The sequence below is a fragment of the Parathielavia appendiculata genome, assembly GCF_033297405.1.
Source record: "Parathielavia appendiculata strain CBS 731.68 unplaced genomic scaffold N657scaffold_1, whole genome shotgun sequence".
Classification (NCBI taxonomy): domain Eukaryota; kingdom Fungi; phylum Ascomycota; class Sordariomycetes; order Sordariales; family Chaetomiaceae; genus Parathielavia; species Parathielavia appendiculata.
The window spans coordinates 2198875-2215387 of NW_026944220.1; the positions used below are offsets into that span (position 1 = coordinate 2198875).

The 16513-nt window shown below is 55.1% G+C and overlaps 5 protein-coding genes across 5 annotated transcripts; 3 read left to right on the forward strand and 2 right to left on the reverse strand.

Annotated features, from left to right (window-relative positions):
* Window positions 1–3002: 3002 nt before the first annotated feature.
* N657DRAFT_652373 (uncharacterized protein) lies at window positions 3003–5049 on the forward strand (the record flags this gene model as incomplete). Its single annotated transcript, XM_062794292.1, has 7 exons — window positions 3003–3121; window positions 3190–3223; window positions 3322–3510; window positions 3582–3636; window positions 3702–3935; window positions 4014–4790; window positions 4844–5049. 7 exons carry the CDS (start codon window positions 3003–3005, stop codon window positions 5047–5049), a joined length of 1614 nt encoding a protein of 537 aa, XP_062652560.1.
* Window positions 5050–5767: 718 nt separating this feature from the next.
* N657DRAFT_660357 (RNA-binding domain-containing protein) lies at window positions 5768–7848 on the reverse strand (the record flags this gene model as incomplete). The annotated part of the gene is made up of 7 exons (XM_062795040.1): window positions 5768–6838; window positions 6916–6982; window positions 7035–7083; window positions 7140–7171; window positions 7239–7273; window positions 7602–7673; window positions 7795–7848. 7 exons carry the CDS (start codon window positions 7846–7848, stop codon window positions 6125–6127), a joined length of 1023 nt encoding a protein of 340 aa, XP_062652561.1. The 3' UTR covers window positions 5768–6124.
* Window positions 7849–8217: 369 nt separating this feature from the next.
* N657DRAFT_608533 (ATP-dependent RNA helicase eIF4A) lies at window positions 8218–10152 on the reverse strand. Its single transcript, XM_062790269.1, has 5 exons — window positions 9995–10152; window positions 9742–9816; window positions 9611–9679; window positions 9189–9547; window positions 8218–9134 (listed from the first exon to the last, which is right to left on the reverse strand). The coding sequence occupies exons 1-5, from the start codon at window positions 10029–10031 to the stop codon at window positions 8481–8483; spliced, it is 1194 nt and encodes a 397-aa protein (XP_062652562.1). The 5' UTR covers window positions 10032–10152; the 3' UTR covers window positions 8218–8480.
* A 45-nt stretch (window positions 10153–10197) lies between these two features.
* On the forward strand, window positions 10198–12356 carry N657DRAFT_652376 (Clavaminate synthase-like protein; the record flags this gene model as incomplete). Its single annotated transcript, XM_062794293.1, has 4 exons — window positions 10198–10213; window positions 10499–10500; window positions 10750–11012; window positions 11183–12356. The coding sequence occupies 4 exons, from the start codon at window positions 10198–10200 to the stop codon at window positions 12354–12356; spliced, it is 1455 nt and encodes a 484-aa protein (XP_062652563.1).
* A 995-nt stretch (window positions 12357–13351) lies between these two features.
* On the forward strand, window positions 13352–15666 carry N657DRAFT_563105 (uncharacterized protein; the record flags this gene model as incomplete). The annotated part of the gene is made up of 3 exons (XM_062788186.1): window positions 13352–14277; window positions 14325–15008; window positions 15078–15666. The coding sequence occupies 3 exons, from the start codon at window positions 13352–13354 to the stop codon at window positions 15664–15666; spliced, it is 2199 nt and encodes a 732-aa protein (XP_062652564.1).
* Between the last annotated feature and the right edge of the window lie 847 nt (window positions 15667–16513).

The following is a 16513-nucleotide window of genomic DNA, read 5'->3' on the forward strand; positions in this document are numbered from 1 at the left end:
CCGTGGTCAAACCAGTAAGATAAGCTTTTTCCGACCACTTTTCGGATGTCGTCCGCAATGCAAGATCAGTTTCTCCAATTCCCATGGTTGGCCTGTTTGTTAGCAGAACAAACTTGAGCATTTACATTCTTACCGCGCTTTTTTCCCTTTTTGCCGTTCTTTCCATCCTGTCTTCTTTTCTATCTTCGGTTTCCTTTCTCCCCTTACTTTCTATCTTTATTTATTATTCTAACTCTAGTTAACGTTACATTTATTTCATTTTTTTCCATTTGGGCTTGCGCCTGCATGTGCCACGCTAACAAAACAAACCAAGGCTGGAATTGTACATCGAACACTGCAGCTTGCATGGGTCAGCAGAACGTTCCAGGCCTTCGGCCGACCTCCAAATGGTCTGACTGGTCTTGTTGGAAACCGGCTCCGTGTTTCATGAACTTCAAATCAGCACATGAGCTGGTGTCACCCATTCACTTGCCCGTCCTGAATCGGAAATCCCATGGACGCTGAACCGGCAATTTCAAGAAAAGCTGACGGATGGCGCGGCTTTCCATTATCTAATTCCCGTCAAGCTCGGTGGCATTCAGATGATTCCGCATCCCCCTGGAGCCAGCCGGACACTCTCGGTTGGTTCTTGTGCATGCGACTACTGCTTGGGACTTCGCATAGCACGCGACAGTTGTTTTGTTGTCGACGCTCAAGTGACTTAGCACAAGCAATAGCCCAATGCATTCGAGGTTAAAGAGATAAGATACGTCGGCGGCCGCAAAAGAGATCTTTGGCCGGGTGATATCCTAACTTCTTAGATCGTGAAAAATCAGCGATTCTGTAACGGCCCATGGTACGTGGTCCGTACAGAGCTTCGTACATACCCTGACACTCGCAGTGTCCTGAGTTTCAGCAACCCGGCAAAGGCGGACGTCAGTGGCTCAGGGACGCAGAGTTGCCTGTGTGGGAGGGACAGCAGATTGCGGCCAAACAACCTCGGAAGGGCAAATGGTTCAATGGCAGGCAAAAATGTCGATGATGGCATCCCATGGCCCAAATTGGAACCTTTCAGAACGATCGATCTTTTTCAAACCGATCGAGCCTTTTAAACCGATCAACGGAATTCCTCCCGTCGCACCCCGCCATCAAGAGTCCGGCACCCCGAAACGCAGACTGGCGATCCGAGGCACCTCATGACGGCGCGGGACTGTACCCCTCGCTTACCAGTGCCAGTGGATCCAACCGAAAGTTTCAGCCAGGAATTGTTCTCTTTGCTCGGAGTTTGTTGTTGGGGCGCACAAACTCAGCAATCGGCTGCAGGTGCCGCCCACACCACGAACCTCCACACACCAGGCGGGGCATTGGCTGGCTGGTGATCGCTCCTGACGGCCACACTAGGCCTTTCCCGGTAAAGCGGCGATAGGCTGCACCCCATTGGCTCAATGGCGCCGTGCTCTTCATCAAAATCGTACGTTTTTCATGTGAGTTCTTGGTATTCGATGGAGATCGAGAGCCCTCCCTGTCCTCGTCTTCCTCGCTCTGTGCTCATTGCATTGTTTGTTACCGGAACCGGCAGGGGATCCCCTTCGTTTTCAGGGACCCTTTTTGCTCTACACGTATTCAGACAGTGCGAAGCTTTGCCCCTGTCTGCTCCGGCAGTACCTCCGTACCAGGCCCAGCCGCACCAGCAATGCAAAGAAAGTGTTGTGCACCGTCTGCCAGTTTTGCCATGAAGCGGCCGCCCAATTGCCATAAGTGCCAGATGGGAATCCATCGTATCTCTGGCGGCAGTCTGCGGGATTGAACAGCCAAGCATCTCCAACTGTACCTTTGTTTGTTTGCCGAAACCAGTCGCCTGAACAGCACCGTTCTCAAGAGCTGACTGCTTGGGCCTTGCTCCACGTCGATGACCAACACAACCAGGCTGTCGGGGCTGGAGACGACTATCGCCAAGAACACTTACAGCATTGCCGTCAGCCATCTCAGTCTCTGCTCTCCCCAGCGACTCCCAACCTTAAAAGGTTTTAACCGCAGAAGATGCCCGGCTGCCCTGTGAAGTGCGAATCACCTCTATGTGCCGTCCACGAGAGTTGTCCAATAGACTCTGAGGGGCAACTCCTTCGGATTGGGCCTTGCATGCTGACCCAACCGCAACCCCAGATAACGTTCCAAGGCTGCAGAACTCCCTTTCCTTTGGTTCATCAGAGAAGAGTCTAGACCCTGCCACCGCTCCCATGTCACCGACTTAATTTCACGCCGCCCCGACATCTGCACCCCCAAACATCCCGGCCAGACGCCAGCCGATTTCCCTCACACCAACCAACCGATGCCCGTTCGAGCAGGAGACCTGAGCCTGTTCCGTGTAAGTGCCCTTTCCCAATAGCGATGCGCTGCATCATCAGGGGACCCTGGCCCTGCCAATTCCGTCCCACCTTGTCTTCTTCCCGTGGACTTCGGCATGTCATCACGATATTTGAGTTTCACCCCACCAAGCCAGAGAACCAAGGCTCTGATTCCACGAATGCCACGGCTTGAGCACAATTCCTCTCTGAACATTCCGTTGACCCAGAAGCAGCTTTCCCTTGCTTCGGCTTCGAACCACCTGCGCTCTAGCGCCGCTACCTCGTCAAGCCGCCTTCAAGACGAATCTCGACCCTCAACGCCGGCTCTCACTTGCTGTCGTTCGCCCCTTTTGAACATTTCAAGAGAGCCGCACGTTCACGCTCTATACGTCGTGGCCACAACACACACCGTTCCCATTGGCGACTCGAAACCCCAAACGAAACGCGCTACGACGGGAATAAGTTTGCCGTCCGTTTCGGCCTTCCGCCAAAGATACAGTACCTAGTTAAAAGAAGACTCGTTCATCTGGCAGGGAGGTTTCTTCAGCTCGCCATCACGGGGTGTCCAAGGCCATTGGGCATTTAGTGTTGAAACCCCAAAGGCGGCGCAGTCTTGGTTCGGATGCCCGACGCGTCCCCTACGCATTGACACCCAACACAAAATTGTCACCAGGCTGGATGACGCAACTACTCGAGACCATCTTTGCGGAGCTGGGCATCATCCAGTATCTGGATGTGTTCCTAGAACAGGGGTTTGACACGTGGGAGACCATCTTGGACATTACCGAATCTGACCTGTACGTAAGGGCGAAGGCTGGCAGAATGGGAGCCCGGGGGTGTGTACTGACTGAGACACCTTTGACAGTGATGCGCTGGGGGTGAAGCTGGGCCATCGGCGAGTGCGTATCCCTCCACAATGCCCACGGACTGCACGACATAGCGCCCTCTTCATCCTGGCGGTAGTAAACGACTAGGATCGCTGACGCAGCGAGCACAGAAACTTCAAAGACGGATTGCCAACTTCCGGGGGATCGCGTCAGATGCTTCATTAGTATCCCCCACGCAGTCCACCGCTGAGGACCTCAAACCTCAGGATTATGTCAAGCCAGAACCCCCAACGGTTGACAGTTGTCGAGAGGTTGTCAGCCTCGTCATCACAAAGAGGAAATATCGGCGTCATCCCAAGGTTCGTTAATCTCTTCGCAGAGCAAAGCTGGGGCTGTCGAAGTAATCGCCTGACACGGATGCCGTGACTAGCCGGATGAAAACGCACCTGAGCGACCACCATCGGCCTATGTGCTCTTCTCCAACAGTAAGCGAGCAAGGCGGCGCCCTCTTGTCCACGTGAACGGGCCACTGACTGCATGACGCGTAAAGAAATGCGTGAGGAACTCAAAGGCCGGAACCTGACCTTCACCGAAATTGCCAAGCTTGTTGGTGAAAACTGGCAGAGCCTTTCCCCGGCCGAAAAGGAGCCTTTCGAATCGCGAGCCCAGGCCATCAAGGACAAGTACTTGAGTGACCTTGCCGAGTACAAAAAGACGCCCGAGTACATGGAGTACCAGTCTTATCTTCAGGAGTTCAAGGCTAAGCACGGTTCCCCATCACAAGGTGTGTACCAATGCGTATTTCACGCTACCGGGCCTGTAGTATTTCGAAAATAATCTAACAAACTTCCGGGCGCCGCAGACAAGGATGCTTCCAAAAGAGTCAGGCTCTCCGAGTCGCGAACCCACGGCCGCGGCAGCCCCAGCGCAACTCCGACGCGGACCATGACCAGTCGGAGCGGGAGTGGGACAGAGAGCCGCAGAGGAAGCGAGCCGCCACCTGGGAGACAGAGGGTTAGCTCCATTGCCTCAATGAGTGAGTCTCAGTCCTCAGCTTCGCTGGCTGCCTCAGCTCCAGTCGCTTCGCCGGAGGAGCCCTTGCTCTCCCCAGTTGTGAGCAATCCCGAGCAGCACTCATTCGACCGTTCACCAACTTTTGACCCGGACGCGAGAGATCAATCTTCCGTACACTGGCCTGGACGTCCCGGCCAAGAAGAGCAGGACCGCGAACAGCTGAGCATGCACCAGAACCTCCCATCTCTCTCGGACATGTTCAGCGGACAGATGTTGCGCGGTGGGATGCATTCTGCAAGTGAGCCCAACGGCTTCTGTTACTCCGCCGCTCATCTTGTTGGCACGCAGGGTCATACGCTCCATAATGGCAGTGGCGATGCAGCTCAAACCATGCCAAACGGGCTGCCATATATGGGGAAATCGCCATCACATCAATCCTTCGGCCACCACCGGCCACAACTTGATGGGACTTTATCGATTCACGCGTTGTTGGCATCCAGGCCAGAACCTACTCTTCATTCCAACCCGCCGTCACACCAACATCACAACGCCTACCACATGGACCAACAACCCAGGCTTCCGCACCAGCTTCCCAATGGTGCCGCCAGCCTTCCCATGATGAATGGTGCGCTCTCCGTCTCTTCACGCCCCTGGAATGCTACTGACGTGGATGAAAAGGTCACCATCAACTTCACTCCGCCCCTCCACCCTCACACCATCATCACCCAATGAATGCCCACCACAACAGCCAACCCTTTCCTACAAAATCACGTCCGGCTACAAGTCCTGTGGAATTACCACGCCAAGGAAAACAAAGTGCGATTTTCGATGGCATGAACGCATTGTTGAAAGCGGGCGAGATTGTCGACCGCCGTACGCAATAACACCTTGGTCACCGCTATTTATTTGCGAATCTGTTGCCCCATTCAATTACATTTCTTATATCGAATTTCCCTGTGTGATTCATCTTTCGATACCCTCCGGCGGTGTGGGCTGTGGTTGGTTACAGGTATTCACACCGAATTTTCCTTACATCAGGTACTTTCCCATCATGTTTGGGTGGTACAATGCGAGCTAAACGAGCGGAGCATGTCAAGACCCTTACTTTCAAGTAATGCGGGCAGGCGATATGTTTTTGCTGCGGGTGGGACGTGTGGAAGGACAGCTGGTGTTGTATTTTTGTCCGGACAGGCGGATCGGAAGCAAGAGTGGTGGTTCATGAGTGGAAGGGTGGGGTGAAGCAGGTGGGTATAACCATAAACGGAGCCTTGCGGGGCGTGGGAGGCAGTGTAGAGAAATATACACCCCTAAATGCGCCAGACACTGCGGATAGGTAGATAGTGCGCCCCCTTTGTTGACCGAGAAACATATCGGTAAGTCATCCAAGAAACATACAATACATGGCAAGTGACAAGTACTACAATACTGAGATGTGGCGAATCTACCTAGAGAAAGCTCAACTGCGGGCGCCAGGCGAACACTACCAGATTGGCCTTTACACATGCTGCCAATGGAAAGACGCCGACGGGGCAACACGTCGGCTGATGGGAGTGGGAGGTATCATGCATTGAAGGCAGGAACAGACATGGTTGAGGACTGGGCAAGTAAGGTAGTACAACATAGCGGGACGCCTTTCTGGAGACCACCAGCCCTAACCTAACGTGCTCTGCGGATGTTTGGTACGGTACAGTATGTGCTTCCCAAGGTAAAGGCAGGGCAAGAGTAGTTCCAGCCAGACCATCGAGAGGGAAGACGTCAAGAACATAGAACATCGACAACACAGCGTAAGCGCAAGCAAATGACCATTCTGAATCGCGTAACAACCCAAGAGCGGAGCCGGCAATCCATGTGCCTCAACCCAACAAGCAGCATCTTCTTTTACAGCCCTATTTGAACCCGATGTGAAGACGTCCCCAGTATCCACAAGCCAACAAACCGCCGATTTCCGCGCGCTCCCAATTACTCAATCATGTCGACATCCTCGCCAAACTCCTGCTGCTGCTGCGCGGGAGCATCGTTCGGACCCCCAACAGAGGCACTCTCCTGAACAACCCCACCGCCAGCGAAGTAGTCCGCCATCTCCGCGTCCAGCTCCTCCTGCGTCTTCTTCGGGCGCCCATCTCTACCCGTCCGCTCACCACCGCCTCCCCTTCTACCACCACCACCACCACCTTCCCGCCTAGCACCAGGCCTCCTCCCACCGCCATCCCTGCGTCTACCACCACCCCGTCCTCCACCACCACCGGCCGGACTCCGCGACCGACTCAGCCTGCCACCACCACCACCGTTACCACGGCCCCCATTGCCACCCCTGGGCCGGTACCGATCCACGCCCCTCCTCGCGGCCTCCTCATCCGACTCCTCCCGACGGGACGGAGAAAGCGACCTCGACCGGCCCTGGTTTTTCTGACCGGGCACAGTGATGCGCTCGGCAAGCGGGCGGCCGGGCGCGACAGGGGTCTCGAACGGGTTGCGTCTGCTCGTGGAGGGCCCGCTGGGCATGAGCGTCAGGCGGATTGGCTGGCCGGCAGCGTTCGCGCCGTCGAACTCGCGGATCGCCTGGGCGGCGTCGCGGTGGGATTCGTAGGTCACGAACGCGGTACCCTCGGAGCGGCCGGCGCGGTCGTACTTCATTTCTAGCTTGATGAGCGGGCCGATGCGCGAGAAGAGGTCCTAGTGCGCGGGCGCCGGGGTTTAGTACAGTTGTTGGTCGGGCAGGTAAGGGAAAACATGGGTGAGGGTTTGCTTACTTCGAGTTCTTCTTGGGTCAGTTCGTAGTGTAGGTTGTCTACTCTGATCTTGGCGCCCCTGGAGTCACTGCGCTTGTTGATTAGAGCTGGTTCATCCGATATGACGGCGCCGATCATACCTAGGCAGCTCGATGGAGTGTCGGCGACGAGGCGCAGAGCGGCGGCTCCCTGGTGACGGCGTCAGCGAACTTCCCAGCACACAGAGCAGCATGCCGATCACGCACCATAACCCTCAAACTTGTCGTGAACCCACTCTCTGCAAGACCGCGTCAGCGGCCCTGTTATCCCTCTTCACATTCCACCAGGCCCCTGGGTTTACGCACGAGTCAATGTTCCTGGGCGCATCGTCTCTGAAGGGCTGCCCCGCAAAGTAACAATTGGGAGCGTGTTAGCCGGTAAGATTCAAATTAAAGCTGTTACCTTCCTCCCCCGAGCCGCAATCTGATCCGATCCGAAAGAACTCGCGTGCACGTTTCCGAGCCGCTGCCGCCGCGAAACAGCCACACGCACCCAGAACTACAAGTTCCTGCGCGCATGGCCGTGTCGTTCGTACAAGCCGTCTGTGAGGAGAATTCCGTGACCGACCGACGGAAAGGGAAGGAAAGGAGGAGGAGGAGAGTGAGGGTTCAATCAACCTAAATTGCTGGGTTAAAGCAAATTCGGGCATGAACAAAGCGCAATCGTACCTTTCTGACGCCATCTCTGGGATAGTCTTGTCTGTCGCCGCGACGACGACGGCCGCGAGGACCTCTGTTGTTCTAAGGCTCGAGTGTCAGCCGGCTCCTTACATCGGATCTTGCCTGCTATCAGTTCGATGAGGCGTAGCGGGTATTGGGCGCAAAAGATTGGCTTCCTTTTTTTTTTTTTTTTTTAACATACCTGCTTGCGGTCCGCAAGAATATCGTCAAGACTGCGATCAAGAGCCTGGTCCATGATGGTCGGGATTTGTTTTGAAATTCCTATCTGTTTGGAAGTGAACGCGGATCAATGGGGGCCGTGGAGCAGAGCCTTGTCTAAGCGTAGGGGTCGGTGTTGGCGCATTGAAGAATGCCCCACAACAATGGATCAGGTTCGATATGCAATTATCGATTCCAAGTTCACCTTAGACGATCAAACACCAAGCGACGTGACATCATATCATCGCGATGCCACAAGAAATCACACATGATCTAGGTTTCAGTCTACGTCGCATTTTGGTAACCTCCCTGACTCTGCGTACATATGGGCCTGAGAAAAGCCGGCAAAACCAGTCGTGAAAAAAGAGAAAACCAGCCTTCCTTGATAGGCACCGAAGCACATGCACCATTCAGTCATTAAGATGCAGGCGCCGAAACCCCTATCAGAGCTTTTGGTATGTCAACCAGATGCTAGGCCCCCGCGAAACAGGGCAAATAAAAAAAAAAAAAACCCAATCAGCCACGCAGCTCCCTTCTCTTCCTACCAGAACCACCACCCAGCACAATGTCCCTCAGTATAGTGCGAAACACCGATGCCAACGTGCGGGATGTGTCCAGGTGAATGCTGAGATGGAAGAGTGTATGATGTCGCTTGATACCTTGACAGTTTTAAATCAGGTCGGCCACGTTCATCGGCATCTCCTCAATCTGGGTGCTGTAGAATTGTTCGATTTCGCGCATCATGCGCACATCATCGGCAGTAACGAAGTTGATGGCGACACCCTTGCGACCGAAGCGACCGCCGCGACCAATGCGGTGGATGTAGTTCTCCCGGTTGGCCGGAAGGTCGTAGTTAATGACCAGCGAGACCTGCTGGACATCGATGCCACGGGCCAGAAGGTCGGTGGCGATCAGGACACGAGAGGAGCCGGAACGGAATTCTTTCATAATCAGGTCACGCTGAGCCTGATCCATGTCGCCGTGCATGGCAGACACAGTGAAGTCGCGAGCGGTGAGCTTGTCAGTCAGCCAGTCGACCTTGCGGCGCGTGTTGCAGAAGATAACAGCCTGGGTGATGGTGACCGTCTCGTAAAGATCCGAAAGAGTGTCGAGCTTCCAGTCCTCCTTCTCGACGGCAATGTAGAACTGCTTAATACCCTCGAGAGTAAGCTCGTCCTTCTTGACCAGGATGCGGACCGGGTCACGCATGAATTTGGTTGTGACCTCGAGAACGTCCTGGGGCATCGTGGCCGAAAGTAGGACAACCTGGGTGGACTGCGGCAACAACTGGAAGATATCGTAGATTTGCTCAGTGAAACCGCGCTGTTCATTGTTAGTGCTTGATTGAAAAGTCTTAGATTACCAAGCCGCACTCACCGAAAGCATCTCGTCGGCTTCATCGAGGACGAACATCTTCATGTTATCCGTCTTGAGGAAGCGGCGCTGGATCATGTCCTGGACACGGCCGGGGGTGCCGACAACGACCTGGGGACCCTCCTGAAGGGCCTTCATGTCATCACGGACGCTGGTGCCACCAATGCAGGCGTGGCACTCGACATTCATGAAGTCACCGATGGCGACAACGACCTTCTGGATCTGCTGGGCAAGCTCACGGGTGGGGGCGAGGATGAGCGCCTGGCACGCCTTGAGATTGGGGTCGATCTTCTGGAGGACTGAGATGGAGAAGGTTGCGGTCTTTCCGGTACCTGACTGGGCCTGAGCAATGACATCGTGACCTGAGATTGTGGTGTTAGCCGCCAATGGCCCCTGGTTTGCAGGAGATCATCTTCTTCACATACCCTTGATGACCGGCATGATAGCGCGCTGCTGAATAGCAGACGGGCGCTCAAAACCATAAGCGTAGATGCCTTCGAAATGTTAGTGTGTGCCCAATCGCCACCAAAAATCCTGCCTGTCGGAGAGCTCTTACCGCGAAGCAGCTCGGGCTTCAGGTTCATCTCGTCGAAAGAGTCGACCGTCTCATCGTAGTTAGACTCGATCTGTCCTGTAGCGCAAGCACTGGTTAGCGACCATATCATAATGTGTCAGTGGCACCAGTTGGGTGACAAGTGGCAGTGATCGGGCAGAAAGGGCAGAGGCCAGCACGATCTCGCTCGCAGCGCCGAGCAGCGTGCGCATTACGATCCCTCTTCCGCCAGGCAAAGGAACAAAACCAAACGTACCCTCGGGGACGTCCTCGAGTCCCTTGTCGGTAGCCATGTTTGCGGTAGTTCGCAGGAATTTCTAGATCTAACCGGTAGATCTAGAAATGGCGGGGTAGGTTGTGAAGCAAAATGCGCACTCGACACGAGCGCTGCAGAAATCTCAAGCAAAAAAATTGCCAGAAAAGAAAAATTCAAGGTTCCCAGTAATCTAACTGAGAACAATGAACCTAGGGCGTGGTATCTCTGGTTGTTGTACTTTGTGAATGTGGTTGGGAGCAAGAGAGGAGAAAGATCCAAGGCAAGAAAAAATCCTTGGACTGACAATTTTTGCATTCGCCCACAGCACTGGCCGCCTGAGGCAGACCCCGCAGAAAATAACTAGCGTTAAGGTTCGAGAGGGTGTGGGGCATCTTGTTGAATCTTCGGTGGCCACGAAGGCAAAACCTAAGGTGATTCTGGAAAAAACTTGCTAGTATTGTTCCTATGCACTCGTGCCATGCATGCGACTTGCCTTTGATCCAGACGTTACCCTGCTGCATTCTCTCGACACGCAACACACGTTCTGACGACACACGGTGATTTGCGGCGAAAAGATTCGATTGGGATCGTGATGTTCATTTGAGGCTAGTTCTTCAGCCAAGAGTCTGAACAACAGTACCGGCCAGTCTTCAGGGTGCAGTTGGCTCGGACTCGACTGCGCCATCATGCCTCTACCTTTCCATCAGCGGCAATTGCAGAGCTTTGCCTTAGAGGAGAATGGCCATCGGTGGCAGCCGTCGAGTCACCAGGATGACTCAAGCCTCGGCCCATCCATTCCTTCACACCCGCTCGGCATCAAACCCCTGGGCAACAAGTACTTCGCCGCCGGCGTAGACGCACGCAAATCCATCGGCTCCTTGCAGGTTTTGCCTGACGAGATGCTCATGCAGCTTCTCGAATACATGGATAGACGGACCCTGAAGCTGTTAGGCTACACGTGCAAGTTCCTGTTCGCCTGCTGCATGGCTGATGATGTTTGGAAGACGATTTTCTTGCAGTGAGTCCCCTCCAAATCTTCAAGTGACATGAGTTGTAAATAGTGAGCGAGCGAACAAAAAGTTTGTTGTGTCATGGTATGTGTGTTCCTGTGCACTAGGGTGTGAAAGCCTGGAGCTGTTCATGTTGCATGCGTATTTCGTGTTAAAGCAGTTGTTGACGCATTTCCAGGTCAGACCTCGGCAACAAGTCCTCCTTCGAGTGGCGCGGATCGTGGAGAGCGACGGTTCTCGGCTTGTCCCATGAACAGAGGGCTCGAGTGGATTGCAGCAATGTCTTCTCTGATGTGTTACACCGGCCCTTTGTCTGCAGTCATATCACTCTCAGCCAGTACACCAAGAACATCCCGGCAGCCAACGAGATTGATCGCTTTGAAGATCTCTCTTACGAGGACTTCGCGGGGAAGTGGAGCAAGAAGCCGTTCATTCTCACAAAGTGCATCCAGGATTGGCCGGTTACCAAGTCATGGACCTTGAAGAGCTTGCTGTCTGAGTATGGACGCGTCGTCTTCCGAGCAGAGGCGGTGGATTGGACATTTACATCCTACCTGCAATACATGTGCGACAATCAGGACGAGAGCCCCCTCTACTTGTTTGATCGGAAATTTGCCGAGAAGATGTCACTACAGATTGGCAAGGGGGAAGGGACGGCATATTGGAAGCCAGACTGCTTCGGGCCTGACCTATTTGAGCTCCTTGGAGCTGAACGGCCGGCACACCGGTGGCTCATCATTGGGCCTGAGCGCAGCGGTTCTACCTTCCACAAAGACCCCAATGCGACGAGCGCCTGGAACGCCGTCATACAGGGCGCCAAGTATTGGATCATGTTCCCTCCGACCGCCTCGGTTCCTGGAGTTCTCGTTTCCAAGGATAGCAGCGAGGTTACCAGCCCGCTCAGCATCGCGGAATGGCTGCTGGAGTTTCACGCTGAGGCTCGCAAGCTGCCGGAGTGCAGGGAAGGCATCTGCATGGCGGGCGAAATTCTCCACGTCCCAAGTTGCTGGTGGCATCTCGTGGTGAACCTGGAGGACGGTATCGCCTTGACAGAGAATTTTGTGCCCCAGTCTCAACTCGGTAGTGTCCTGTCCTTCTTGAAGGACAAATCAGACCAGGTGTCCGGATTTGAGAGGGACATTACCGACCCATACCGTCTCTTCGTGGAGCGCTTAAGAGAGGAGCGGCCTGGGCTGCTCGCGGAGGGGCTTAGGCAGTTGGCGGAGAAGAAGAGACGATGGGACGCGGTAGTGGGCGATGACGATAGCCGGGGGGAACAGCGGCAGAAGAAGAGCACCGGGTTCAGCTTTGGGTTCGCATTTGGGGACGCAGAGGAAGACGAGATATTCTGACCTCCTTTGGCGTAGTGGTTCGTAAAGAGGTGGTGGATGAAGTAGTGCGAAGGGAAGAAAATCGACGAGGCCAAGATGAGGAATAAAGGAGGTACATAAGGTAGCCATAGATGGACTCCACACCTCACATATCACAATAAATCCCATTTCACTTGAGGCGCAATGCTGGACAGTCCTTCAACTCCGTTGCAGTTAAGTTTGAGTGAGTGCCTCTGATCATTGCCTAGGAGGACAGTGTAATTTGTCCCTGCACTGTGTGCTAGAAGACCCCACAGTCACCTCAGCCGTCTCCTGAGCATGCGGGCAGGCGACTGCTTCCTGCGTCCCCGCTGCTCGCTCCGGCTCCATCCAGCTGAACACTCCTGAATCCCAACTCATATCCAGCCTCAACTTCATCAGCAGATTCGTTTCCCATCATTTGACGCTCTTCGTTTATTGTTTCGAAGGAATCAGGCTTCCAACCTCTCTTTGATAAAGGGAGTCTTTCCATGCATTACCTTTCATATTGCGTAATACGACCGCCCTTCCGTTTCCTCAACCGACCTGGTCTGCAACTCCACCCGCCTCGAGCCGATAGCTTAACCCCTCGATGACAACAACATGCCACTAGACTCTCACCACTGCCGTCATCTCCACGTTTCTCGGTCCTCGCGTCCTGTTTTTTCCGCGTTCTGCCGGTGAAGCAGCGCCCGCCCTACTTCTCCGACACTGAGGCTTCCGCATAGACAGCTCACCGACTCCGCCCGACGCCCGATAGAGCTGCCGCTCAGGAGCATCGCTACACATAGAGACACCGTGACACGCTCTCGACATCACGCTCGCTACTCTCCGCGTCGTGCTTTGCTTCGTTTGAATTTTGTTTACCATTCGCTTCGACCATAATAATCACTTGACCAATTTGGGTGCTTCAACCCCCTTTTGTTCTTAGCCACCGAGTAACCCGCCGCTTCCACGACCCCCGTCCTACGGAACCTCCCACTCCGTCGGCCGAAACCATGGTCTCTGACGAGACGTTCGAGATTTGCCTTCCAATCCTTCAGGACCCGAACATCGAGGATGAGGACAAGACGGACAAACTCGAAGAGCTGCTCAAGGAGAAGACAAGCCTGACTGGGCAAGCTCTGGAAAACGCCGTATTAGATGCACTATGGAGGTACCGGGAAGGAGGAGGGAGTACAACCTCGCCGCCCCCTATAAGGCAGACTATCCTGCGGCGGCCATCACCTGCCTCTTGGCGCGGTTCTGGAACGCCGCTCTCGAGTTCACCTCGACTGGGTGTCAGCCCGCTTGCACCGCCGGGCTTCATGCCAACGTCGCTTAGTCGGACAAAGTCGTCGACTGCTTCCCCCTTTGGGTCGCCACGGCCGTCCCCGAGGCTGGCGTTTGCCGCACCTGTGCCGCACAGCCCAAGCCTGAACGCCTACCAGTTTGCCCACGACGACACCCCGTCGCAAGAGGTATTTGGAGACTACCAGTCTGACAATGTGGACTGGCTCGTGAGCGACGATGCAATCAGTGTGACATCCTCGGTTGGCGTCTCCAGCGGGCTGAATGTCAGTGCTCCCGAATTCGTCTCGACGCAGCAGCAGACAGATATGACCCCCTACGACATGCTGCGGTCAATACTGGGGCAGACGAAGTCGGATGAGGAGATCAGTGCCGCGCTCGCCATGCACGGCTACGACCTGGGCGCTACCGTTGCTGCCATCATGGAGACACAGATGCAGGACAACCTTGCATCGGCTGCTCAAGCCGAGGAGAACCGAGTCATCATTGGGAAAGCGATGAGTTCGGATGGCCGGCCAACCACGCCAGCGGATCAACAAAAGACGGGAGTCATCTGCAAGTTCTATCTGTCTACGGGTCAGTGTCTTCGCGCGGATTGCCGATTCAGCCACGATTTGAGCAGCCACATCTGCAAGTGAGTAAAGAAAAGTGTGTTAAGTTGCTTCGACGCTGACAATCCAGGTACTGGGTGGCGGGCAACTGCCTCGCTGGCAGCACCTGTATCTTCTCGCACGACCCGGCTCATCTCGTCAATCGGCTCCATATTGATGGCTCGGGCACGCCGCCGACCCAACATGCAACAGTCAATCTGCAAGACTACAGCAGCTTTCCGGCACTGCAGCCAGGGACGCCGGAGCAGATCTTTGCGGCTACCACCAGCTATCGTGCCTTGGGAGTAACCCCCCCTCCCGGTTTCAAGTCACACCATGCCTACCCTGACCGCCCCCGGTCCCGGCCAGGCAGTCGGCATCAGCAGAAGGACAGCGCGCAGTCTGCTCCGTCTCCGGACGATGCCGATGCGTTTCCTTCGCTCGGCGCAGCTGTGGTCAAGCAGGGAAAGAAGCACCACGGCAAGAGAGGCGGTCACGGCCATGGGCCGAAAGAGATCTTTGCACCAAGCACATTGGCCGACATTGTAAAAATGTCTCCGTCACCGACACCTTCTATGCAGCAGAACCGCAGGCCTCCCCGTAACGGCAGCTCAACGAATGTTCGCAATGGGGAGAACAGCGCGGCTGCCCAGGCGATTCCCACTCCTAAACACATTCCCTGGCTCGAAACTGGTGAGAGAGCCAACAAGGCTTATCTCAAAGCGCGGCAGGATGCCATCAAGCACGGTGGACTCCGGAACAAGTTCCTCCAGAGGTATGTGTCTGCAGCATTAGGTTCGTTTGCATGAAAAACCATATAAGAGAAGAACTGACACGTCAACAGCGCCGCGCAAGCCTGGAACCGCAACGATGCGCGAGCCGCCAAGGCACTCAGTCTGCGCGGGCAGAGCGAGAACGACCTCATGCGGAAAGCTCATCGCGAGGCGGCCCAGCAGCTGTACGAAGAGCGCAACAAGGGCAGGGAGAACTGCCCAGAGATTTACGTCGACCTGCACGGACTGCACCCCGAGGAGGCGGTGGAATACCTGGAGGGCATCCTCATGGAGAATGTGGCGGAAACCAGGCCCATCTATGCCATCACGGGCACTGGCCACCACAGCAAGAATGGTAAGGACAAGGTCGGCAAGGCGGTCCGGAGCTTCCTGAATGAGTGGCGCTACGCCTACCGCGAGTTCTCGGTTCCCGGCGACCGGAACAGCACGGGCGGCATTCTGGGCATCGACGCGGGCAGCTGGGACCGGTCGCTCTCGCAGGATGGGAAGACACTGACGAGGAAAGAGGAGGACAAAGAGGAGGTGGACATTCTGTCGCAAGGTGTTGAGATTGGCGAGGGCAAGGTCAAGCTGCTTGTTAGAGACACGTCGGCGGCCAAGGAGCCGCCCAAGGGTCCGTCAGGGGCTAGGGGCAGGTGACGCCGAGCGAGTCTAGGTAGCTAGTTTCTCGGACAGCTAACTATTGGCTACGGGAGGAACAGAAGAATTAAAGACTTGAAGATTTCAGCACCGCGATGCCTCCTTGGGATGAGATTTGAGGCCAAAGACTAACCTGCCCTTGGCATTGATGAGACAGGGATGTAGTGTTTTGAGATGAGGTGCACCCTGCTGATCCCTCCACAGTGCATCTTGGAACTGACCTGCGTTTTCCACCGCTCCGCAGGCTACCTGCTTACTATCGTGTTCATCATCGCGTGGGTACGGATCCGTACCTCCGACAGGGCAGACGCACGGCTTGCTGCTTGCATGTTCCCCTCTCTTCTGGTCTGCGCCGCAGTCGGTTGGTATGAGCTTGTACGGATTAATCCCTAAGCGACGCCAGCGCGTTTGTGGTAAAGCTTGACGGCAATTGTAAGATTCGAGGCTGAGTCTGGCCCAGATTTGACCCGCCGAGACCCTGGTCCGCAGCATGCTGGAACCTCAACCCGTCCCCTTTTCCTGTCTCTCCAATCTTCAGCTGTTAGAAATCACAACTCACAGCCGTCTTCACCCTCCTTTCACCCTACAGCAGAGCTAGGCCGCTATGCGCAGGTAGCAGTGTCTTCTTTGCCCTTTACCATCTTTCCCGCCGTTCACTGCATCCGCTTTTACCCTACAGTACAATTACCCAGCCGTCGCATCCGCCGAGAGCAACAATAATCTGCGTTTCCTTAAAGTACGGTATATATATCCCCATCAACCACCAACGCGACAATGCCTTCCCCGTTAGAAGATGATCCCTTGCCCGACTGGCCGCAAGGCCGAACCACCACCCCCTCCCCACCAA